Raw genomic sequence first — 26133 nt, 5'->3', positions numbered from 1 at the left:
TCTGGGCAGATCATCTGGAATATTTTAGGCTGGATTCACTGAAGCTGTTTTGAAGCAATTCTTCTTTTAGCTAAACCTTGGACTGGATACAAAATGAAGGAAAGGTATAGAGGAAAGACTAATTTTGGCTTAACAAATTGCATCAAAACTTCATGTGTGAATCCAGCCTTAAAGGGGTTTTCGTATAATGATCATTTATCACCTATTCACAGGATAGGTGATAAATGTCTGATCAATGGGAAGCTGACCGCTGGGACCACCACCAATCCTCGGAACTGGGTTCCAGAGTGCTCTCACTTTCTGAGTCTCTTGTAGCTATCTGTGGCACTCCAGACCCCCATTTTCAGTATTGATGGGAGTCCCAGTGGTTGGACCCCCACCAATCATACATTTATCACCTATCCTCTGGATAGGTGATAAGTGATCATTATGAGTAAACCCCTTTAAAATACTAAGACCTTTAATTCTTTCACTCTGCTCCCCCCAAGTTTCCAAGGTGCTCTGTATTCTATAGATCTTTAACACAATGGAAATAACAACTACTGCTGCATGTGTCTTGGCTATATAAGAGAAGTCGACAAAATGTTGCCCCCTTCTCTGACATCACTCAGTGCTCTGCTGCTATTGGTTGAAGCTTCACCTCATAGACTTCTTGCTTTGCCCACACCTGCGTTCACTCTGCACATAATACTGGTAATATTGAGAGCTCTCTGATGCCTTCCATGTAATTCTTCTGCTTTTTGGTCCAAATGTAGGAGGAAGCAGGTAAAAGAAAGCCAATAGCTATCAACATTTAGGCCCCTGCACACAAGCCGGAAATGCTGCAGTTTCTTTGGTGGAAAATCCACAGTGGATTACAGTACCAGCCATGTAGATGAGATTTGAACACATCACATACACATGCTGCGTAACATCTTCCGCATGGAAACCAGAGTATACTGCTGTTTTGAAAATCCAGAGCATTCATATTTTGTTATGGATGTTCCCCTGGATTTCACCCTTTTCAATGTAGAACAGAAGGGGTGAAATACGCTCTGAATCTGCACCAAAATCTGCACATAACACATGCCTATTTTACTGGAAACACTGCGGAAATGCTACAGAAGCTCTGCAAAAAATCTGCTACGTGTGCAGGATTAATGCAGGAATCTGTTAGGTGAATCTTCCGTTAATAACTGCAGAGCACTGAGTGATGTCAGGGAGAAGGGCATTGTTTTGGCAACTTATCCTGTACAGTCCAGTCACATGCGGCAGTAGTTGTTATTGCCTGTTGTGTATAGAGCACCTTGGAAAACAGCATTTTAATAACCAGAGTAAAAGAATTAATGGCCCTGTTGCATTATACATATGACCCGAATAGGTCAATTTGACTAATTCTGAAATTTTGTCTGGAGTTTCACTTTAAAAGTGTTCTCCGCTTTTGACATTTCCTACATGTTAGAAAGGTCCCTTGACAACAAGCAGGTCGCAAAGTGTACCCTTGTTGGGACTCCCCAGAAATCAGCTGTAATCTGTGGGGAAACCTGGCAGTAAATTTCCTTGCAGTGACACTACAGGGGAGATTAAGCATTACACAGTGCTCAATCAAATCAATGGGTTGTCTGTGTAATGCAGGACAGGTCAGGTACTCCAGAATAAGTGATGCTTTTCACTCTGGGTTAATAGATGAGTGTCCTGAACAGAATCCACCTCTATTAAGTCCGAATTCACAAACAGGGTATATGAAAATGGATACTGGCCAACCCTTTTTAAGGAGAGTTAAGACACATCAGCTAGTGATGATGATTAACATACGGCATTATTAATACTATCCTGATGTGGTGTTGAATCAAAATAACAAAGCAATAAGGTTATGTTGGACAAGAGGCATATCGTATGAGTATAGCCAGTATATGACCTAAGATACATGTAGAATGAAAATTGAGTTGACTGCAAACTCTGTCTGGGCATAACTAAACAGGCCGTTTATGGTGTCAAGAGCCGCTATGTTGATATACAAGAATATGTTGTTTTATTAGGTTTTATCTTTTAGATGATAATTTTATGCGTTCTAATCTCTTCTGAATACTATAATATTTTAAGTCATATGGTGATTGTTTGGAGAACTCATTATATACAGGATAAAGGAAAGTAATGACTGAAGTTCATTCACAATTGATAATAACATCCATGGTAAGGAAAACAGTTAAATAGTTAAACAGATATCGTATGAGTATAGCCAGCATATGACCTACTTAAAGGAACAGTGTCATCACAAATTATTTTTTTATATGTTAAAGATGTTAGTGCTTTATTAAAAACGTTTATATTCATTTGTGTGTTTGTGTTTTACTTTTTCTTATTTTTACACTTTTTCTTCCCTATGGGGGCTGCCATTTTTTGTTCCATTTCTGTGTGTGTCGATTAACGACACATACAGACATGGAATACGGCAGCCACAGTCCCATAGGGACTGAGAACGACTCCCGTCCCATTGACTTCAGTGTACGGCGTCTGTGTGGGAACTGCGCATGCGCCGCTCCCACACAGTCCAATTCGAAATTGGCGCCGTCCGGCGCCATTTTCCTGTGGACCGGAAGTCGCGGCCGGACAGTAATATTACTACTTCCGGTCGCGGCTTCCGGATTTGTGCACTTGGACCAGCGGCAGCAAACGGAGCGGACGGGCCGGAGGGAGCCGCGGCGGCAGGAGCAGGTAAGAGATTTCAATGTATGTTCGTGTTTGTGTGTGTTTACTACTGTATGTAAACCTACTACACTGTGTGTTAGCTCAAAAAATGGCGACACACAGTGTAGGAGGTTACACCGTTCAAACCCCTCGTTTATCCCGGCACTAGCCAGGATAAAGGAGGGGGGGATGCTGAGAGCTCACTAGAGCGAGGGCTTTTTACCCAATTTTGCAAAGCTGCAATTTTTGGGATAGCTCCATCTAGTGACCAAAAATGGGTAGTATTATAAATTAGAATTAATTTATAATATTTCCTGACTCGTGAAAAAAATAAAAAAAATTTGAACAATGTTTAATCACCCACACACTAAATGTTTAATTTAAAAAAAAAAAACATGTTTTTCTGGCAACACATTCCCTTTAAAGCATTTACAGAGCTGGAAAGTTATCATTATCGGTAAAATACATAATAATAGTCACTTTTCAAGGCCATCTGATTGTGTGCTTTAAAAAGTAAGAACATATTCTACAACACTTATGTTAACTATGATGATACTGAACACTAAAGATAAGAAAATAGATCTTAACAGATGGAGATTTTTTAATTTCAGAATTTCTTCTTTTAATGCAGTTGAATTACATGTTTTGGGATGTTGAAATCATACCTTGTTTTCATTGAAGTTGGCAATGACTACACCGACGAAAAGAGTAAGGCCGATCATGCAACCAAGGAACACAAACACATGAATGTATATTCCATGTATCTGCAGATAGAGGTAGTTGGAGTATGTTAATATATATGAACAACAGTGTACTATAAAACAGCACTATACAGTGTATATAAACTTACTGGTCCAACACGATGAATAATAACATCCCTGACTTCTACCCAGCCTTTTAAAGAAAGCACTTCAAATAAAGCCAGCATAGCATTTCCAACATTGTCAAAATTGAAGTTTCTGGGATTTGCCCTGTGAAGTTAAAGAATTACTGAAGTCAAATGGCATGGTGATTACAATATGAGAAAACAAATCACAACTTGTATGGGGCTGGTAAAACATTATCAGAATTAGGTAAAAAAAAAAAAAGATGAATTTGCTGTTGTGGTAAATAACTGACTTTAGAGAAAATGCTCCTAAATAATCTGACCAGAAGGGTATTTCACTATCAGGAATAGTAGATAGCATGACTTAGCTTGACGCTTAGTTCCAAATGGAGAGCTACTTATATCAATTAGAGGGAAGATACCTTTAAGATTATTCTTCCCTTACCGTGGGAAGCATGACTTTATAACAGGCCCGATAATCATAATCAGCCATGTTTAAAAATAAAGCTCTGCCACTTGAATTGTTATGTGACGGACTCGGGGACAAGTTTCTGGCTTTTACCAGTAGGCTCAGCATGATTGACAAAACTGTCATTCATAGTGAGCTGGGTGGGGGAAACCAGAGGGGAAACGCTCAGTGAACAGTTCTTTCCCAGCCCGGTTTATAACACTGGCCATGAATTTTTGATAAAGCTATGTTTTCTCTCAAACGTGGCAGCTCTTTAAAGTCAAATATAATTAATTATGATCGTCGGAGTTATTAAGATACTCCCGGATAGGGCAGCATGATCTGGGTGACAGCCTCCCTTTAGGCAATGTGCTAATAGCGTAAGCTGTTTGTCTGTAGAAGTGATACGAAATACTGAGCTGACAATTCAGATTTCTGATTATTACCAACCCCTCTGATTACAGACAACAGACTGCCATTTATAACAGTCTGTAGTTTGTAAATGGACCCCAGGCTACAATGAGTGGTAAATTAGGCTACTTTGTAGTCTTATTTAAACGTGCAACTATCCCACTCTGGTTCAGTCCAACTCGTGGACTTGTAGATTAATTAATATAGGACAATGTAGAAATATAAATAATTCCCTTCTCTCTTCCTTCATGTTTTCAAAGCAAAAAATATTTCCAGGCTACTTACCAAACTCTTGGAACCCAAAATCCTGGCTTCTTTTCACCCGGTTTTAACTTCAGATTGAGATTTTTAGACACACTGACATTGATCCTAAATATGCCATGGCACTTTTCCTGAAAAGGAAAATAAAACCTTAATCATGTACGTTGTAAATTGCAGTGGACAATTTTTTACTTTAATATGTACCTTAAATGGGTTTTCCACATTCTGACAACTGATGACCTATCCACCAGATAGGTCATCAATACATGATCTGTGGGGGTTCGACACCCGGACCCCGTACGGACCAGCTGGTCCAGTGCCTCCGTGCACCGGACGTACATGACGGAAGCAGTTGGCTCCGGACACGGAATAGCGGCCAAGCTGCAAGTGAATAGGAGCAGACCTGTAGTTCTGCAGCACGGCCGCTATGCTATGTACAGAGCCAACTGCTTCTGGTTCCATACATACAGATGTAGCCATCTTAAACCTTGACTTTTAACGCATTAAACAGTGGCTAGATCCCTTGTCTTGACTTTTTCAATGACTTTTCAATGGCTTTTGTTGTGTGATCTCACGCTGCCGCAAGTTATCAGAGTCATGTTAAAGATGGCTACATCCGTAGCATTATGTGCCATAACATCCGGTGCCCGCAGGCCACCGGAGTGGCTTAACGGTGCGGGGTCCTGGTGTCAGATCCGCACGTATGATATACTGATGTCCTACCCAGTGGATAGGTCATCAGCTGTCAGAAGGCAAAACAAGATAGAAAAACAAACAAACAAACAAACCAACCCCTAAACAGTGTCCACAAGACCTACCTAACCTCTTCTCCTTATTCCTGTCAGGTGCACTATTTATCATGGTAGACCATGCCTGTAATGTGTCCAAGAGAACTCTGTGTAATGTCTGTGACACAATTATTTCCACAGCTCTTCTCCTGGTGTGTTTAGCCATGTTCCACCCTCTTGAATCTAAGTACTGTGTGTACATTACATTCTTTACTACCCCCTCCTGGTACAGCCTCCTGCATGCTCCTTATCAATGGTGCTGCAGCAGCCAAAACAAAAACTGCTTCTCTCAGGCAGTGCTTCAGTCACACATCAGAGAGATAATAAATCTACTTCTCAAATCTGTAAGACAGCAGATCCTGTTCAAATGACATTGCAGCTTGTACATGGATAGACACAGGCAGACAAGCAAGCTGACCCTCCCACATGCTGAGAAAAGCAGCTACAGCTCACAACATGAAAAAGCCTTATAAAAGCGCTGAAGAGGTATATAAATGTTGTAATCTATACATTATAGGTGATCACATGCCTAACTGAACATTCTGAGAAACTCCTTTCTGTCGTGTGCCTGGACTCCTCTCTACTTACATCCATAAGTGGTTCTGAACATGAATAAAATAAATTGCAATTCTTCCAGGTGTGTAGAAACAGCTGTTGTTATGAGCTACTGAGCACTAGACTAGAGGTTGCATCTAAAAAGAGATGATGCTGTTTTTACATTTAACGTTCTAACAAATTCTCCTATGTAATGTTGTTTACAATATAATTTATTTGATTCATGTTGAGCCAAAAATAACCTTGCTACAAAAATTTAATGACATCTAACCTTTGTAAAAGCACCAGAGTATATTTAACAGAGTATATATGTTATGCTTGAAAAACTGTATAACTAATATAAGCATGATATAACTTACCCGGGTTTCAATAGTTGGATCGTTACATTTTGCAAGTTTCCCTGCAAATAGCTGGACACCAAAGCTGGCAAAGACTAGCATCAACGTTAGGAGAAGAATGGATACCTGAAAGTACATAGACATTACATTTAGAACTCAGATAGCTGAAAATATTTTAAGATCACAACGCTTAATGTTTAAGGCCCCATGCACAGGAACGTAGATTTTGTCCATAATTACGGACCCACTCATTTCTATTTCTATTTACGGGAAGGTGTCCATGCCGTAGAAAGGCTCCGCAAAAGATAGGACATGTCCTATTTTTTTCTTTTTACGGACCGTGCGCCCATATTTTATATGGGAGCAAGGCCCGCTAATGCGGGTGGCTGTCCGCGGCCATCAGCGGCCGGTCGTGCCTGTATTTACGGACTGTGATTACAGGCACGGTCGTGTGTATGAGACCTTAGATCAACAGCGTTTTAACCCATTTTATCACCTAGTACTAAGACGTACATGCAAAAACATGTGACACCTCACATTTTATTCCATTACACCATGAGGACTAGGCTTTGTTTGGTCTGTCAGGCTGTAAATTAGGCTGTCCTTCCAGTGAGATGGTCAATATTGTACTGCACAGCAAATTCTACTTGTGCAAACTTGAATGTACATTTTATAGATGGTAGAGGGCAGAACGATAATGCTCTCATTTTAAAAGTTAGATACATTCACACCACATAGTATTGTACAGTTATATACAAAATAAACAACCATAGCGCAGTCTATCATATGGCAGTCACAACTCAGTAAAAGAACAACACATCTTGCTCACTGTTGCCCATAAGTGACAAAAATCAGCCCAAATTGAATGTTCTTTAAGACACAATACTGTAACCATCAAAGGCCATTCCAAGTTATTCAAAACTACTCTAGCTATACTTAAACAATCTTCAATTTTCTGTATAAAACAAAATCTCTATAAAAGCTTTGTACATACCAGAAATATTTCCTTGAAGCCGCTGAAAAGTTCACGCACAACTTTCCTCATTTGAGGGACAAGCTTGAATATACGAATAGGTCTCATACAACGCAATACCATTAAAAGCTGTGTCCCAGATTTAGCTGGAACATTGTATGGCATCCAGCACAGGAAGATCAGGCTGACCTGAAAATTATATATTGAATGATTGTCACTACTACATCAATAAGAAGTTAAATGCACTTCAATTAAGTATTGAGTGGTCATGATTCTGTATGCACTCAGTATATGACAGGTAGCTATTAATAAGGTATCTAATGCATCAATGAGAGTCATCTACACAATCAGAATCTTTATTCTTACTTATTATGAACCGTGACCAAAACAATTACATGCTTCAGTTAGTCAGAAGAAACCACCAGCTAATATCAGCCAATGTTTTTGGTTAATTTAATAAAATAACAGTGGGCAATTTGGGGGTGTAAATTCTCTTTTAAAGCAGAATTTGTCAAGAAGTCATAGCTAAACTCATTTAATTGTTCCTTCTTAGGGACTAGTGCATGTTGCAATTGTGATTCACATATTTACTACACAATTCTGTTTAAGAACTCTTTGCATTGGGGACGTGGCTTGGATGGCTGCTTGATCGGTTGTGTGCGCCTGAGCTCCAAAGACCCTATAATCCCATTCTGCCAATATCTCCCAATATCATCCCATTCTGCTTCGCTGACCTCAGGTGCCTAGTCACGCTGCTCCCCAGACCACCTCTGCATCTGCAGGTGTGTTCAGAAGGACGGAGAACCACCTCCCCCGCATCTTGGTCTTAGGGTTGCCAGACGGATTGAGCAGCAGATGACCGGATGATTTCCATTACGCTCTGGCCCGCATCTTCCACGATCTTGGGTAGTGGAAGTGCCTGGGCTTTGTCATACAGCACTTCTCTTCATACTTCCACAGTGGCTACAGTTGTAGAGGGGTCCTCCTGGCTGCATACACGCGGTGGAGTTATACTGCCTTTGTGCATTATAGGCATTGTGTGGAACTGATACACTACTGAATGGGCTTTATTTACAAAGGGGATAATGTGTGCCCCCTCCATCCCCATTTCACAGCATCTACCCTCTCAGCCACAACCCACTAGTTTTTAAAGTCTACCCATCATGTTCACTTGTGTCGAATTTAAAGGGATATTGCCCCTGCAGTTGTTTTCTGCTTCACTTTCTCTGGTTTATATGGGACTTTGTCTACAGCAGCACAGCATATAATTCTGCATCGTTTGATTAATAGAGCTCTGAAGTGCATCAACTAAATTGCCCTACATCCTGTACCCAGTGACACTCTATTATGCTTACAATGTGTGCACCAACTACTATATTACTGTACTTCTCGTCTCAACCGCTCATGCAGTACGACGTCTGAAACAATTCTCCAAGACCATGTCTTTGGACAGGGACATGTCCCCTAATTCTTCTCTCTCATTGTTTGACGGCTCGCCTAGTCCATCTCTGCCATACCTTAAACATCTCCTCTACCTGAATCCCAAATTCTCAGAGATCCAGATTAACATAAATTCATGTTAATCTACATTGATGTCTATAGTTGATGATTAAAAACCAGACTTTACTATAGTTAAACATAACTTGCAAAAGCTCAGGGATCGCACATCAGAAACCGAAAGATGTATATCGGATTTGCTGACCTGCGGAGACAAATGACCGCCTCCATTGATTGGGCAAATGATCTGGAAAATCGGCTGACAAGGAACAATGTCCGTATAGTAAGTCTCCCTGAAAAAAAGGCTGTTAATTTCCTGGAATCCTGGTTGAAAGACATATTGGAGCCATTGATCTCTTCTCCATATTTTACTATAGAACATGCTCACAGCTGGTCAATCTCCTACACTTTAAAGATTGGGATGCTATTTTCAGGCTGTGAGGATCAAAACAGAAATCTTGTACAATAGACAATAGTTTACTTCTATTTGGATTTCTCAGTTGCAGTCAAAAAGCTGGGGGTCAACTTTCCTGCAGCTTGTGAGAAACTCTACTCATATGCCATGCTTTATTTTGCCAAACTTAGGGTTGTAGACGGCCATACTACCCAATTCTCCTTAAAACCAGATGAAGCCCTATTCCGGGCCAACAATGTTCCAGGGATAGCTCAATGTAATAGGACTCCACGTGACATATGACTTTTACCAGGCCTACATATAGTGTTTGTGAAACCATAAGAACTGTTGTTTTATAGGTGATGTTTCTCTCATTTTGTGTTTTCCACTCAAGAATCAACTGGTGCAATTTGGGTGCACTTTGAATGTGTACCCTTCTTTCTCAAGTTTAGGCACACCTTGCCTTTCAGTTACTTAGTTAGGGGCTTAGGTCTACACAAGTTTTAGTGTTAGACAGGGAATTGGAGGGTCTTCTACCCTTCACAATTTCATGGGACTATTAATTGTTATCAGAATTGTGAGAAACTAGACATGGACCGCACAATCCACAATATATACGTTGATCGGAGCCGCTAGGCATAATTTATAAACATAAGATTCTTTGTTAACATTTTGATCAAACTGTACAAGCCCACTTGCCACTTCACGACGACCTCCGTAAAGTGAGTCCCCACTCTAATGGTTGCAGGACCGCATGGTGGCCACCGCCACCGCAGCACCGCTCCTGCAGAGGGGTCCAAAAGCACCCATGCTATCAGACAGTGCTAAGTCTCCTTGTCTCTGGGCCACGTCCCCCCAAAAGTTCAGCACTACAGCAACAGAAACCACCCCACAGCACCACAACATGTGAACAGATGGAATGAACTCACCTTACCATGCGCCCCCAGTGGCCAACTGAGAGCACAAGCAAGAGCAGAAACATGAATGTGGTCATTCCTGAATTAAAATCAGCTGGGTTTTAATCAAATGTGTGGAGTGCTGGTGCCAAAATAAAAATTTGAGGAGGATAGACTATACAATATCACCTCCCGACACCCGCAGTCATGGATCAGTGAGCGCTGGCTCGCATCTCCTTCCTAGGAGACACCAGTGCTCACTTCCACTCCGTTCCGCTGTGTCCTGTAGGGTGCGCGTGCATGCTCGTGCCCAGCCTTAAAGGGCCAGCGCGCGCACATGTGGAAATCATCATCATGAACTGCCCATGATTTCCTGGACTATAAGAAGGACCATGCCCTTCTGATCCTTGCCTGAGCGTTGTTAGTGTATCCCAAGTCTGTCTTGCAAATGGTCCCTAGTGTTTTCCCATTCCAGTTGTTACCTGTGCCCTGTTACCTGTTCCAGTATCCTGTGCTGTGTTCCTGTGCCTACTAGTGTTGGAGTCATGTCTACTGCACCTACTGTCGTTTGCCACATCCTGTGTCATCTGCCACATCCTGTGTCATCTTCCTCGTCCAGTGTGATCCGCCACGTCTGGCGCAACGTGTTGCACCTACGGTCATCTGCCAGGTCTGGCATAACATGCTGCACCCACCTCCATCCGTGCCAAAGCCTCGGCCACTGTCTGGACTATTCAAGTACCCTTGTGCGGGACTTTGTATCGCTGGGGTGCTCTGTGGTTTGGCCAGCTGCCTCCCCGCTACTGCGGAGCAGCCTAGTGGGTCCACATACCCACAGACCGTGACAGTAGGCTCAGGCCATGGACCCCGCTGGTCAACCGGAGATCTTGACGACACAAGCCATGCTGGCCGAGATGCAAGACCTCCAGTCACGGGAAAGACCAACTCCTCCTGTTGGTGAACGCCATTGCTCATCGGCTGGTTGCTCCAGCCACAGTCGTCACTGCATCCATTTCTGCTGTTCCTCCTGCTACACTTCCTGTCAGTACTAGTGCCGATCCCCTGTGCTTCTTGCCACTACCTCCTCGTTATGATGCAGACACGAGGACCTGCAGGGGATTTCTGAATCAGTGCCAGATGCATTTCAGATTACATGCCAGGGTCTTCTCTTCTGATGACGTCAGGATCGCCTTCATCATCTCTCTCCTTACTCGCAAAGCTCTGGCATGGGCTAATCCTCCGTGGGAACATCAGGGAACAGAGATCTGTGACTTGCAGTGCTTCTTACGGACATTCCGCTTGATTTTTGAGGAACCTGTGAGAGTTTCTTCGGCTGCTGCATCCCTGCTGACTCTACACCAGGGAGACAACTCCGTGCGCGAGTATGCATCCAGTTCCGTACCCTGGCTGCTGAATTAACTTGGAACAACAAGGCTTTGGTGGCCACATTCTGGCAGGGTCTGTCTTCTGGGATTAAAGACAAGCTGGCCACTCGCGATCTGCCATCTACCCTGAACGATCTCATCCTACTTGCCACCCAGGTTGACATGAGGATCCTGAGCGTTCCCAAGAGGTTCTCCAGGTGAGAGAACTTCCTAGGCTGGATTCTACTTTCCAGCAATCCTTGCTATCCTCCTCAGTCGTCCCACCAGAGGATCCTACGCGGATGAACTGAGTCAAATTATCTACCCAGGAGAGACAATGCACTTCTGGACTTTGTCTATATTGCGGCCTTGGAGGCCATATTGTGCGTTTGTGTCCCCAGAGGCCAGAGAGACCCCAGTGCCTAGGATTGGTTGGAGAGACAGCCCTAGATGGAACAGTAACAAATAAAGCATTCTGTTCCAAGTTGACTATTCCTGTGATCATAGAAGCCGGCAAGAAGACGCATTAGGTTTCTGCCTATCTAGACTCCGGGTTCGCGGCAAACTTGATCCAAAAGGAGCTAGTGGATCATCTCCAGTTGCCCACAGTTCCCCTGGAGACACCTTTGGCTGTTGCCTCGGTGAATGGACTGCCTCTGCCCGATCCGATCATATCGAAAACCAAGCAGTTGAAGCTCCAAGTTGGAGCCCTTCATTCTGAACTAATTTAATTGCTTGTTTTGCCCAAGGCCATCAATCCTGTTCTGCTGGGTTCGACTGCATGCCCCAGTCCTGGACTGGAATTCTGGAGAGGTTCTCCAATGGGGTTCCAAGTGCCTCGTCGTTGTCTGTCGCAGATCCATCCTGTCAAGCCTCCTCTGCCTCAGTCATTGGCGAGACTGCCCCCAATTTGGCTCAGTTTGCAAATGTCTTCCGCAAGAGGGAGGCTGAGACGCTGCCTCCACATCGGACTTATGACTGCCCCATTGAACTGGTTCCTAATGCCTCTCTCTCCTGTGGACGGGTATATCCTCTTTCCTTGCCAGAGTCTCTATCCATGTCGGCCTATATCAAGGAGAATTTGGAGAGGGGTTTCATACGAAAGTCCTCCTCCCCGGCTAGGGCTGGCTTCTTCGTTAAAAAGAAATGCAGATCCCTTCGATCCTGCATTGACTACCGTGGTCTCAACCAGATCATGGTCAAGAACAAATACCCGTTGCCACTTATATCTGAACTGTTTGACCGTATACGAGGAACCAAAATTTTTTTCAAAACTAGACTTGCGTGGGGCTTATAATTTGATCCGAATCCGTCAAGGGGACAAAGTGGAAGATGGCGTTCAACACTCGAGACGGGCACTACGAATACCTGGTAATACCATTCAGACTGTGTAATGCTCCTGCGGTCTTCCAGGAATTCGTCAATGATATCTTTCGAGATCTCCTCTATGTCTGTGTTGTAGTTTATCTCGATGATATTTTGATTTTCTCTCCAGATCCGACGACTCATAGGAGGCATGTCCGTCAAGTTCTACTGCGATTAAGAGAGAATCGTTTATATGCCAAGCTGGAGAAGTGCGTCTTTGAAAAGAATTCTTTGCCCTTTCTGGGCTATATCATCTCGGATCAAGGTCTCAAGATGGATCCTGAGAAAGTAAGAGCTGTCCTGGAATGGAAACGTCCACAACGCCTGAGGTCCATACAGCGTTTCCTGGGATTCGACAATTTCTACCGGTGGTTTATCCCAAACTTCTCATCACTGACATCTCTACCCTTACCAAGAAGGATGTGAACGCCAAGATGTGGATTCCAGAGGCAGAATCCGCATTTATTAGCCTCAAGAAAGCCTTCACTTCAGCCTTGATCCTCCATCATCCTGATGTATCTCTGCAGTTTTCATTGGAGTTGGACGCTTCTTTTGTTGGTGCAGGTGCACTTCTGTTCCAGAGGAGCTCCAAAGGAAAGGCAGTTGTATGTGACTGTTACTCGAGACTTTTTTCTTCTGCAGAGAGCAATTACTCTATTGGGGATCGGGAGCTACTGGCCATCAAATTGGCTCTGGAGGAATGGAGACATCTTCTACAGGGCGCAGCTCACCCCATCCTGATCTACACCGACCACAAGAACCTCACTTATCTTCAGTCCGCTCAACAACTAAACCCCCGTCAAGCCAGGTGGTCGCTGTTCTTCACCCGTTTTAAATTTGTGCTCCACTACGTCCAGCTGACAAGAATGTGAGGGCCGATGCCCTGGCCAGGTCATTTGAGACGGATGACATGGTGGAGTCCCTTCAAAGTATCATAGACCCGCCCTGCATTGTCACTGCCAATCCTTTGCAGGTTAGAGACATCTCTCCGGGGAGGACTTTTGTTTGGTTGGGGGACAGGAGGGAAGTTCTCCGCTGGGAACACGGTTCTAGACTGGCTGGGCACGCTGGTGTTCGTGGGACCCGGGACCTGGTTGTTCGTCGCTTCTGGTGGCCCACGCTGCCCAGGGATGTTGTGGACTTTGTCTCTTCCTGCACAGTGTGTGCTTCTAACAAGGTTGCTTGCGCCAAGCCTGCCAGCCTGCTTCAACCTCTGCCTGTACCCAATGCCCCCTGGCAGCATATTGCAATGGACTTTGTCACAGACCTTCCTCCCTCAGCAGGATGCAACACTGTCTGGGTGGTGGTGGACCGGTTCTCGAAGATGGCACATTTTATCCCGCTGATTGGCCTACCTTCTGCTCCCCGACTGGCGAGTCTCTTCATTCGGCGCGTCTTCCGCTAACATATCTTGCCCCTTCACATTGTGTCCAATCAAGGGGTTCAATTTACCTCAAAATTCTGGAGGGCCCACTGTGGACTCCTGGATGTGAGATTGGACTTTTCCTCAGCCTATCACCCCCAGTCCAATGGGCAAGTCGAGAGGATCAACCAGATCATGGAGAATTATCTCTCCCACTTCATCTCCTTGCAGCATGATAACTGGGTACAGCTTCTTCCATGGGCCGAGTTCTCGTATAACAACCACACGAGTGAGTCCACCACTTCCACACCATTTTATATTGTGTACAGTCAACATCCTAGAGTCCATAGACTTCCTGTGTTGACTACATCTCAGGTACCAGCTGCTGACTCTGCATTTGGGGACTTTCTGCAAATCTGGCAACAGAACCAGTCCTCTATTTTGCTGGCAGTCGATCACATGAAGTGAAAAGCGGATATAAAAAGAAGAGAGCTGCCTCAGTATATCCCAGGTACCAAAGTCTAGCTGTCCTCACGGAACATCCATTTAAAGGTGCCTTCATACAGGTTTGCTCCCAGGTTCCTCGGTCCTTTTGAGATTTTGCAACAGATAAACAAATGTCTCCTATAAGCTGCGGCTGCCTCCTACCCTCAAAATCCCCAACTCCTTTCATGTGTCCCTCCTGAAACCAGTGGTCCTGAACCGCTACAGTAAGACTTTCAGTTCCACAGTTGCTCCCAGCGGTTCTTCTGATGTGTTTGAGGTGAGGGAGATCCTGGACTGCAAAAGGGTAGGAGGAAGGACTTTCTATTTGGTGGACTGGAGAGGGTTTGGTCCTGAGGAGAGGTCCTGGGAGCCGGAAGAGAACTTCAGTGCTCCTGATCTCATTAAGAAATTCCTCTCTCGCTCTGGCCCCAAGAAGAGGGGGCGTAAGAGGGGGGATACTGTACCGTCCATGGCCGCGGGCCGTCGGGTTTACTCAACTCCCGACACCCGCAGCCATGGATCAGTGAGCGCTGGCTCGCATCTCCTTCCTACGGGACGCCAGCGCTCACTTCTGGTCCGGTCCGCTGTGGCCCTTAAAGGGCCAGCGCGCGCACATGTGGAAATCATCATAATCAACTGCCATGATTTCCTGGACTATAAGAAGGGCCCTGCCCTTCTGATCCTTGCCTGAGCATTGTTAGTGTATCCCAAGTCTGTCTTGCAAGTGGTCCCTAGTGTTTTCCCGTTCCAGTTGTTACCCGTGCCCTATTACCTGTTCCTGTATCCTGTGCTGTGTTCCTGTGCCTACTAGTGTTGGAGTCGTGTCTACTGCACCTGCTGTGGTTTGCCACATCCTGTGTCATCTGCCACGTCGTGTGTCATCTTCCTCGTCCAGTGTGATCTGCCATGTCTGGCGCAATGTGCTGCACCTGCTGTCATCTGCCACCCCTTGAAAAAGCAATCTATTCGAAACGCGCGTTGGGGTTTTTCTCCATACCTGGGAGCTGTTACATCTGAGGAGCCACATGGGTTAGTAACCTATTTAGCTTTACTACTAAAGTGATGTTTTGTCATGTTATTTGCCTGGTTATCTGTATACTTAGATGATGTTTTGGACAGGCTATGCCTACTATTCTGTCCTTTGAACAATTACTAAATGGGTATTGATTAGACTAAACTGTAGTCACTACCTATGCTATCCTCCATTACCTTTTACAACGACACATTATATTGGGGATACTAACAAAATGTTTTGGACATGAATAGATATATACTCTGTTAGCCTTTTGCCGTACTATTCTAATGAATTTACTTTAAAGCAAAATGATGACAACCTTCTTTGGGAATTTTCCCAGTTCTATGCACATATAAAATAATATTGTGGCTCCATACTGTCTCCTACTGCGGAGATATGCAGTGATTTGGTTTGTAGCCTGTATTTTAACCATGTATTTTTTGTATTGTCCAATAAAATTTTTAATTTTCTATACAATTGGCTTTTTATGGTTCAATAGTATTTGACTCCTTTTTCTCGTGTATATATTAAATGGTATTTGGAGTTTCTATTCCGACATTGGGGAGCTCAGAAATCCGCACTTGCTGGTAGCTTAACCCATATTACGTTATAGTCCCATGAGACATTTGTTTATAATAATCTGGCGTAACCTGCGGCACCCACATCCAAAGCCAAAGCCACATGCCAAAGCCTCGGCCACTGTCTGGTCTATTCAGGTACTCTTGTGCGGGACTTTGTATTGCTGGGGTGCTCTGTGGTTTGGCCATCTGCCTACCCGCTATGGCGGAGCGGCCTAGTGGGTCCACATACCCACAGACCGTGACACTCTTGATAGCATGAGTTCGTTTGACCCAGCTAGAGGACAGTTGAGTGCCTGGTACTCAACATTTAATTACATTGATTTCTGGAGATGGAAATATCCCACTGAAGGTGAATACTCTTGTTACTCAGCTTCTTATAAAACTTTACATTGCATTCACCTGGTGCTGGCTTTACAGGCCCTTCTCTCTGCTATTGTTCATATCCAGTACACCACCAGAGGTATTTTAGATCACTCTGCTGTATTAGTTATGTTTTAAATGGGACCCCCTTCTATTTTAAGTAGTGACGCCTTCATCCAGGATGGTTGATGGTCCCAGTGGTTAAAGAGAAGGTCCAGGAAGCACTTAGAAATTATTGGGAATTTAACAACAAATATTCATATCCTCTAATTAAATGGAATGCTTATAAGTTTGCTGTCAAAGGAGCATGTGTGTCAAGAATAGCCCCTCATAGAAAATGCCTGTTCAGTCAAGAGCAAGATTTAGTAAAGGAAATCAAAAGGGCTTAAGGGGCCTATGTAACTGACCTCTCAGATCTAAACGCCGCTGGGCCCACCTGTAGAGAGTGCATATTCTAATGAAGGAGGTGTCTAGGAAAAGGTTACAGTCTAAAGATGCTGCAATCTTTGCTATGGACAATAAACATTTTAAGTTATTAGTTACCCAACCCATTCGGACAGACAATGTTCGTCTATACCTGCTACACTCGGGGTGACTAGGAAATGCCTGTTAAAATTTGAAAAGATTCGGCCTGCTTGGCTGATTACTCCTGAAACCCCATTTCCGGATCCTGAATAAGGTTTAGAAATGCCCTCTTTAGGGACTTGGAATACTAACTTTGCAATGGTAAGAGAGTGATTTGTGAATGAATGATTGAGTGTGTTGTCTGGTTATTATGTTGTACCGTTGGGGTGACACTTGTAAATTTTTCATGCATTTACCATTTTTCTCCAATCCACATTTTACCCAGCGAATGCGTGGATCTGACTTATATATATATGTATATTTTCTTTTTTATGTCATTGTTGTTTTTCAAAATTACAAAATAAAACCTTAAAAAAGAACCTCTTTGAATTGTTAAATTCACATTTACACATTTACTGGAGAAATAGTTCAAGGACACAAGTTATAAAATATTTTCAGTGTTTACCATATCAGTATATGATATTGTATTATATTTATTTTATTGTTCACAGGTTTCATTTACTTAATCTTGATATTTTGGTTCGTCCATCCTATCCATTTCAATCTCCAAACTGCCACCTCTCTGAAATGACCAGATTTTTCTGTGAGGGATTCTCTATTCTCTGATATCCTATGTATATTGGCCCTCTTGTTTTACAGGATCCCCTCTCTGTACAGTATATATTTGCTTATATAGCGCCAACATATTCCACAGCACTGTGCAAAAATTGTCACAATTTATATGGGCTAAAATATATATTGCTGCCATGGAGGCAGTGCTCTGTAAATTCTTCTATGTAAGGCACACTAGATGTTTATATTAATAGATTGCTCTAAACATTTACAGAGAAAAAAATCTTGTTCACTCACAAGATAAATGAATATGTCCATCACACCTCCAAAATCCCTTATAACAGCCGTGGGAGTGAAAAATAAGCCATCTGCCATAATCTTCAGGTTCAGTTCAATGCTCATGAATATCACAAAAACATACTCTGCTATCTAAAACACAGAAACAAAAGGATTAGCAAACCAACCAACAGTATAAGAATTCAGAAAATGGGGATGCTTGTGAAATTGTACCTGTAAAGTTGGGGTGTGCATTACCCTTCTAAACGGGGACTCAAACATCATGGAGATACATGAACATATGGTGACTACAATCATAACCCAATCAAGGTACGTAACCAGTCCGAGTAAGTCACTGCCAGAAAACAGAAGTTTAGTTTAATTTTGCAATAAAAAAAACCCTTACATTTATTTTTCCCCCAATACCTTGTGAGCTTTATAAAGCTTCTGAATTTAGATACAGTCATGTACATACTAGTGGCATAATGTATACATTTTCCCAAACAAAAACGTCATTAATTTCTAAATAAAATATTTGTAAATCCAAATTATTATGCTGGGTACTACTTTTCACCGTAACCATGGAAATAAACTATAGAAGGCACCGTTTTATGTATGGCTTTAGGAGCTACTAAGACAATCAGGTATTTACGGTCTATCTGCCAAACAGGAAAAAGTTGTTGTTAGGATGATTGCAAGCAGAAGATCTTGATAAAATATTGGGTTCTATATTAGTATACTTTACTGTGTGTACTATGGTCATTTGAAAAATTCAAAATAATTTGAAGCTACGAAGCCTGTACACGCAAATAATTATTTACTGTTTAGGGACAAACTATAGATTTAATGCATCAGCTGGAAGGAGAAAAATCCCGAAGAAAAACTGCTCACTCAATAGAAAATTGCTCCTATGGAGCCCGGATTTTTGCTATGTATGTAGGGCTTGATGTCCCATATATAAAGCAGGTTAAGTTAAATATAGGACATGCTAACAGGTCCAAATATAGTGGATGTCTACTTGTGGGTCTAAAAATTATATGTATAGGATAATGCTTACCTGCTTTTTCATTTCATAAAAAAGTTAAAAACAGTTGACGGTAGCTTCACTGCAATGTCCTTTGAGAATCTAAGGTAATCCGATATCCACTCAAAAACTCTTCCCTCCCCGGATTTCATCACAGGTTCATGATGCTTGCCTGTCCTTCAACCATTATTTATACTGCAGCTCATTCTGTTTAGATTGGCTGCTGTATTTTATCACAAGCTCACCAACAAGTGAGTGCGTGGAGGGCTGATTTCCATAATAACAATAATTATAAAGGCAATTAAACCACCGGTGAAAAAAAATAAATGATTGTTTGGTAATTGCCACTGTTAGAATTTACCCATCCTACTACAGCTTAATTTAGCAGCAGAAGTGGACCTGGTCTCTTTTGTGTTAGTACAGAACTGCATAACCTACCTGTAATTCATTTAAAAAAAATAAAAAAATACACGAATACTTATGATGGAGGGAATACATGTTTATAGTTTTATTGGTCACTCGTTTCTTAATGGCGTTCCACATATCTGTCGGTCCCTAATTCGTCAATGCTGTTCCACATATCTATCTGTCCCCCGGTGTTCCACTTTCTAAGCTCTTCCGCTACCAAATAACTTCAATGACCTGTACGGTGCCTTATGTCTAATCAATGCTCTTAGTAAAGCCCTCTTATACAACTAATCTACCATGAGCAGGAGCCTCTTCATCCTTTGTGTTGGACCCTTTCTGTGCACATTGTGTGAGTATTAATTAAAAATAAAGTAGTGTTACATAAAATGTTTGTGGATTTTAAATCCTGGCTAATACGGTAATAACAATATCTGTGGAGTTTCTCACAAATTCAAAGATAACAAAATAAATACTTTGGTGGAATCAGCGGTAAAATAAATATAAAGATAATGACATACAGTAAAAATTAATACATTTGCAGTAATTAGATGCTGCACCGATTAAGCTGGGAAGAACTGTGTACAACTTTCTATCTAGACGATGAAGATGTCTATGTCATGTGGCTTTTCAGTTCTTATCTTAGTGATACACAGTATGGACCTGCCAGGGTTCTTCACGTTATGGTGTAAGCCATTAATTATATTTCCCAAGTGACATCAAATGCTCTCGCCTGATATGAATTTCTCTGACACAGAAAGAATCCAGACAATTTCAGTCCATTACATGGATTAAGCCCACATAAGGAGAAAAATGTGCTACAAAGTACTTCGTCTGTACTGCGACAAAATGTGTTCCGTTTATGAAATTCTGACAGATTACAGCTGTAGAAACTTGTATAAAAGACCATTATAGGATTTGTTATTAAGAGTGGATGAAAAGGAAGATCTGTGGAGATGGATTGAACAGACTAAACAGAAGATGAAGGAAAGGAATAGAATAATGAACATTTTCAAAATGAGATTAAACTTGGCATATAGCAGTTAGACACCATCTGTAGAATATCGAGGAAGCTCTATAAAGGAGCGGATGGATATAAAGTGTATGCTGAACCCCAGACCACAATTATCTGGTGAATGGTTTATTATTGAATTATCTATGCTTGCAAATAACACACCGTATTTACTGACAAAGTGTCAATAACTGGAATAGATAAAAATAAAAAATATAACATTTAGCAACCCACTAAACTGTAAATGGTAATGAAAAGGGATACAGGAAATATGCAAAAATCTATCTCTAAGGATCCCAATCAATACATTCTATTGCCATATGTTCCTTCTGAGCTTTGCTTTCTACTTTGTACATCAGTTTCTCATAGACAGATCACATCATCCTCTAATGTTGTTATATTGTTATAATGTTATAACAGTATTGTTATTGTTAGCCCAAGTGTAGCCCTACATGGCGATTTTGGTCGCAATGTTGTAATGGGACATCGCAAGTATTAATTGTGAATGTAGTTGCATTACGGAACATCAACTTCGCGACCATGACGTGGAAGTTGCAAAAAATCCAAACCTGCTGGATTTTTGGTCGCAGATTGCAAGTCACATGCAACTTTGCCTACATAGACTTTAATGTAAGTCATGTGCTATGGCGATTCATTTCTGCGATTTTTCTTTTTAGGGGTGTCTTTTGCATTTTGCAAAGCCCAAATCGCATGTGACTCGCAACTAATTAACATTCCTAAAATAGTCGTACCTCAGCAAGTCGCAAACATTTTTTCTTGCGGAACTTAAGTGCTACTTAATGTTGCGCATCTAAAGTAGCCCTAAGGCTAGGGTAACACAGTGGCTTCGGCTGCGACACAGGTTGCGCAACCAAAGAACGTTGTGTTTTGCGGACGCCGTGTAGCCTTAGGCTTAAACATCAAGCCATATACCTTGTATAAAGGTTGTGCTGTGTTTTTTTGTCTACAGTGAGATAATGTGTAAGGTTATATTTTTTAAAAATGATGTCATAAATGATGTGGATATTTTTACCAGATTATTAATTAATTTTGTGTGATTTCTGGAACATAATTTAGGTGTTATTATTAGCCTCTGCCATTGGTTCTATTTGCAGTCATAGTAGTAAAAAATTGGCTATAAGTTGATACTTTTACGTGCAGAAAGCAGCTGGAGACAGTTAAATTAAAACTCCTGAAAAAATTCTGGAAGATTGTGGTAAAATCACAATAGGGAGCAATAGTTATATTTGCAGACTATGTTACACACACACACACACACACACACACACGCACGCACGCACGCATGCACGCACGCACGTACGTACACACCTATGGCATAACATTGCTACATAAATAAGATTTACAAAATTCAGGAAGGAGGAAATGGTATAAATCATGTTTTCTTCATCTGTCTAGTATTCAAATAAATAGATGTACATATTCTAACGGCCTTCTATTTTTTTCATATAGCTTTTTGGTGTACTAACATCTTTCATCTTTCTCTCTTATGTTGGACCCCACCCACTCCAATATTCCAGACCATCAGAGTATTCTACATAAAGTTCCTTACTGGAAATATTATAGATTCATGCCAGACCAGCTGGATTTCCACACCATTGAGTGCTGGTCTAATAATTTTTTACTGTAGATGGACTTAATGCAGTATATAAAAGTAAATGTACTTACTACAGTTGGTGGTATTTTGTATTTTTCACTGCTCCAGTAATAGGATCTGTTTTTGAGCTGTATAAAACATGAAACACAGAACAATAAGTAAAAGTATTCATTTTCAATACAATTGGTAAATAAACCATAACTTACCAAGAACTCTTCGATGCTGTTATGTAGGTTTATAATAAAACTAGTAAACTGATGTGTATCCGAACATATAAATGTTTCAGCAATCTTTAATTGATGAAATACTTGAACCTCATTTTGATTATGTATGGATAGGTGACCCATAGACAACAGCCTGTATTATACTGTAGGTGATTAGCAACATAAGTGACAGCAAGTGCCATTTTACTAATGACAGACGTTGTCAAAGTAACCTAATTTGATTTATGAAGAGGAAAGTAGAAGCCTCAACAGAGAGGCAGCTGTGGGAATTGTGTTTTTGGACTTTGCAAAGGCGTTTGACACTGTCCCTCATAGACTCCTAATGGCTAAAATAAGGTCTATAGGTTTAGACAGTATAGTATGTAATTGGATTGAAAATTGGCTGAAAGACCGTGTCCAGAGAGTTGTGATCAGTGATTCCTACTCTGAATGGTCCACGTTTGTAAGTGGTGTACCCAAAGGTTCATTGCTGGGACCAATATTATTTCATTTCTACTTTTGCACATGATTCCAAGCTATGTAGCCTCAGGAAGATGTAAATAAATTACAAGCAGAGATGAAGGAATTTCCCGAAATTAATTTTGGGTCCAATTCTTTCAAACTGGCCGTCAGATTAGTTTCGGTCCAAATAAATGTCGCAAAATAAAAGTGCCCGATTGCCCTGATAAGTCATGTATGACAATCTGAGGTATTTTTGGACTGTATTAAACCCCCTTTCAAGCTCTTTAAGGCAGCATTAGTAATGTCAAAGTGAAAGAAACATATATGGATATAGGTAGATGGATGGTAGCCAATGGTAGCAAAGTGCATGCTTATAAACACACTGCACTGTCAGGTTTTTGATGCTTTTTTACAAGCGGTACCTCACGTCTGTTTCAGAAGACAGAGGCGCTCTATCAGCACCCGGATTAATATTATTAAGGAAGATTTGTGATTGACGTGATGAAGAATGGTGATTCACAAATTAATGTAAGAATTGTTTATTATTGTAAAACTAATTATCAATTCTCTACTCCTCACTATAAAACACACTCACAGACAGTAATCCACTCTTTATCTGTATTCTATGTTTTACTATGTCTCACTCTCTGTCTGACACGCTCTCTCTTTTATCTGTATCCCGACAAAGCTGCAGCATTTCCTGGTTGGGCTGTTTATAGTGGCTATGACTCATATGGCTGTCATTCACTGAGTCATCAGTGATCAGGCCTATACCACCTCAGGATTAGTGCTAGAGGGAGGGCTGCCTGAAAGGTATTATGGGGAAGCACGACAGGCCACCACCTGAGGTCATGGGATTCTTCTTCTCTGTTTCCAGTCCTTTTTAGGCCACTTTTTTGAGCAATTTGTGTGGGACAAATCCCAAATGTTTAGAATTTTTTACCATAAGAACTGTGAATCTGGGGAATAGCATACCTTAGGAGATTGTCACAGCAATAATATATGATAATATCAACAGATATTATTGTATAGAATTCTTGTCTGAGTGTTGATCCAGTCTAATCTCCACTTGGGATCAGGAGTGAAAATGTTCTCTTTTAGGCTCGATCGGCTAATACTAATGGCAGTTTTCTTTTCTGGATCAATAGTGGAAAACAAAGTTCAACAAACTCCCTCTTCCCACATACTCTCCCATCCCTGGTTGAATTGGTGGACTTGCAATAATTTAATCGTATGCTGGTAGATACAATCATTTATATATTAATTCCCGTGAGCAGACCCTTTCAAGTGATAAAACAGAGTATTATTTATAAAAAATAATTACACTAAAGAGACCTATATAAATAGAGTAGGAGTATGAAACGTGGATCAACATCATATTTATTCATGATGCCCCAGAATTGTTCCAAAAATTAGAGCTAACAGTGTCTCCATACAAGAGCCAAATGGTACCACACAGGGGTGCCACTTTGCAGCTTTTTCTCACTGTTGTGCCTACTGTATGTTGTAGTCTAAGCCAAATACTGGTGGTAGCACACTGATGACGTCAGCAGAGGATTCCCCATATGATTGTGCATGCCACATGAAATTACCCATAATATTCTGCCCGCCACATAACAATGTCCCGAATTCTAATCGCGTAGCAATACCTACTGGGTAGTTACTGCAACAACAAAGCCCATACACATGGGCCAGCTAAAGCATAGCTGAAACAAATGTGCCAGCCACAGTTACCCATAATACAGCACTCTTAATTCTTCTATGGTTATGTACTTTTGTCTACACCACTAACAGGAAATTACATTTGAGAAGCCAATCAGTAACCAGTGTATGTAGCTATCTCTTCCTGTGCCAATCTCTGCAGTCAGAGATCACCATCTAGAGAAGACAAGTTTGGCAGAAAGATATCTTTGGTTTTGGTACAGTGCCAGGAATCCAGGACTGCACAGTGAATCCTGGTTAGCGTGGGGTTAGGAAGTTAGGAGCGAACAGAAAGAGGCCCACATATCATCTTTGCACAGTTTCCAAGTGAATAGGATAAACTTTGTAAAGTAATAGAAGCAGAACTATATGGAGCTAAACAGAATGACAGGGGGAAAAGAGAGGGGTATGTAGCAAGTTGAAGGGTTTAAAAGATTTCTGATGAATTGCCTTTACAGTATTTGGTACAAGCTTGGTCATCAGACTCTACAGAAAGATAAATAGGCTAATAGCATGGACATCTTGGACAAAGTGTAATATAAAAGAGTAAAATTATTAGATATGTTCTACAACTTCCACTGTGAAACATGCTACAATACACATCTTTCTATGTATGGAAGATACATGCTACCTTTTTAAGTGGCAATAATATTACAATTAGAAACATTTATTTTTAGTATAAAATGCGGCATCAATTCTGCAAGTAGAGTAGATGAAAATAACTGCAGAATAGAACAAAATTGAAACACTACTAAAACCCAAAAGTAATAAAAAATGATGGTACTCTGCAGATATTAGACTATTGTAGATGTTTAATAAGAGAATAAGACAAAGGAAATGATTTTAAAGCTGATAAGTTGACGAAATGTGTGAAACAGATTTAATCTGCCTGCCATGACATTCTAGGCTTCTGACTAGAAAGTAAAGAATGAAATTTAAGAAGCAAAGAAAAAAAAAATATTATTAGGGTGATAACAGCACAAGGAAATGAAAAGCATGATACAAGTGTTAAATGAAAAATACACAGAGACAAACAAGTTTCAAAATCACAAAACGTCTGTTCTATCAATAACTCTGGATGATTCCAGCCAACGTTGTTTATTTTTTAGGCAATGACAGAGAATGGTGCCAGTCTCAGACAACCTTACTCTAAGTCATTGCTTAGGGAAAGGTAGCAGGAGAGCGCTGTCTGAGGATATGTACCGATGTCAATCACTTTAGCACCCAGAAGAAGGCGAAGACAATACTATAATATGTCATCCAACTGAATCTTCAGTTTAGTAGTAATTTATTATTAAAGACAATTCTGATCAAACCTACATATTCAGGTTTGAGAGGGGGGGGGGGGTTTATTAAGACTGGAGTCCGTGTGCCAGAAATGATAGTAAATTTATTGGGCTGCAGAAGGCCACATACCTGTCCGCTAAGCCCGTCCACTTTCAGTAGAGTGTTGTGCGCGACCCAAATGCCTCAGAAGACGAAGAATAAATTCCCCTCCAATGCTTTTTTTTATAAATAGACTCCTAGGAGTCTAGGATATGCAGTGAAAAATAATATCTCTGCATTGTGAAAAAAAATAAATCACTGGTGATCAACTGGTGAAATCTGTAGTCATAGAAACCGCAAAAGAAATTCTTTAGTTTGAGGATCCAACAGAATAGAAAACTAGATATAAGTTTCCAGCACTCCTGGGTTAAGATAAAACGACCA

General features: G+C 41.4%; 1 protein-coding gene across 3 annotated transcripts in view; it reads right to left on the bottom strand.

Annotated features, from left to right (window-relative positions):
- NALCN (sodium leak channel, non-selective) overlaps nt 1-26133 on the bottom strand; it is a 722821-nt gene that overhangs the window by 42461 nt on the left and 654227 nt on the right. For all 3 annotated transcript variants that reach the window (XM_075852442.1, XM_075852444.1, XM_075852443.1), the window contains 8 exons: nt 22129-22185; nt 18236-18356; nt 18023-18154; nt 7289-7456; nt 6316-6420; nt 4638-4744; nt 3518-3638; nt 3333-3431 (listed from right to left, as the gene is read on the bottom strand). In XM_075852442.1, coding sequence (XP_075708557.1) covers nt 3333-3431; nt 3518-3638; nt 4638-4744; nt 6316-6420; nt 7289-7456; nt 18023-18154; nt 18236-18356; nt 22129-22185 — 910 coding nt within the window. The remainder of the gene's footprint in view (nt 1-3332; nt 3432-3517; nt 3639-4637; nt 4745-6315; nt 6421-7288; nt 7457-18022; nt 18155-18235; nt 18357-22128; nt 22186-26133) is intronic.

This window comes from Rhinoderma darwinii, chromosome 2 (genome assembly GCF_050947455.1).
Source record: "Rhinoderma darwinii isolate aRhiDar2 chromosome 2, aRhiDar2.hap1, whole genome shotgun sequence".
NCBI lineage: Eukaryota > Metazoa > Chordata > Amphibia > Anura > Rhinodermatidae > Rhinoderma > Rhinoderma darwinii.
Note: the sequence above shows the minus strand (reverse complement) of the source record. Positions and strands in the feature narration are given on the sequence as shown.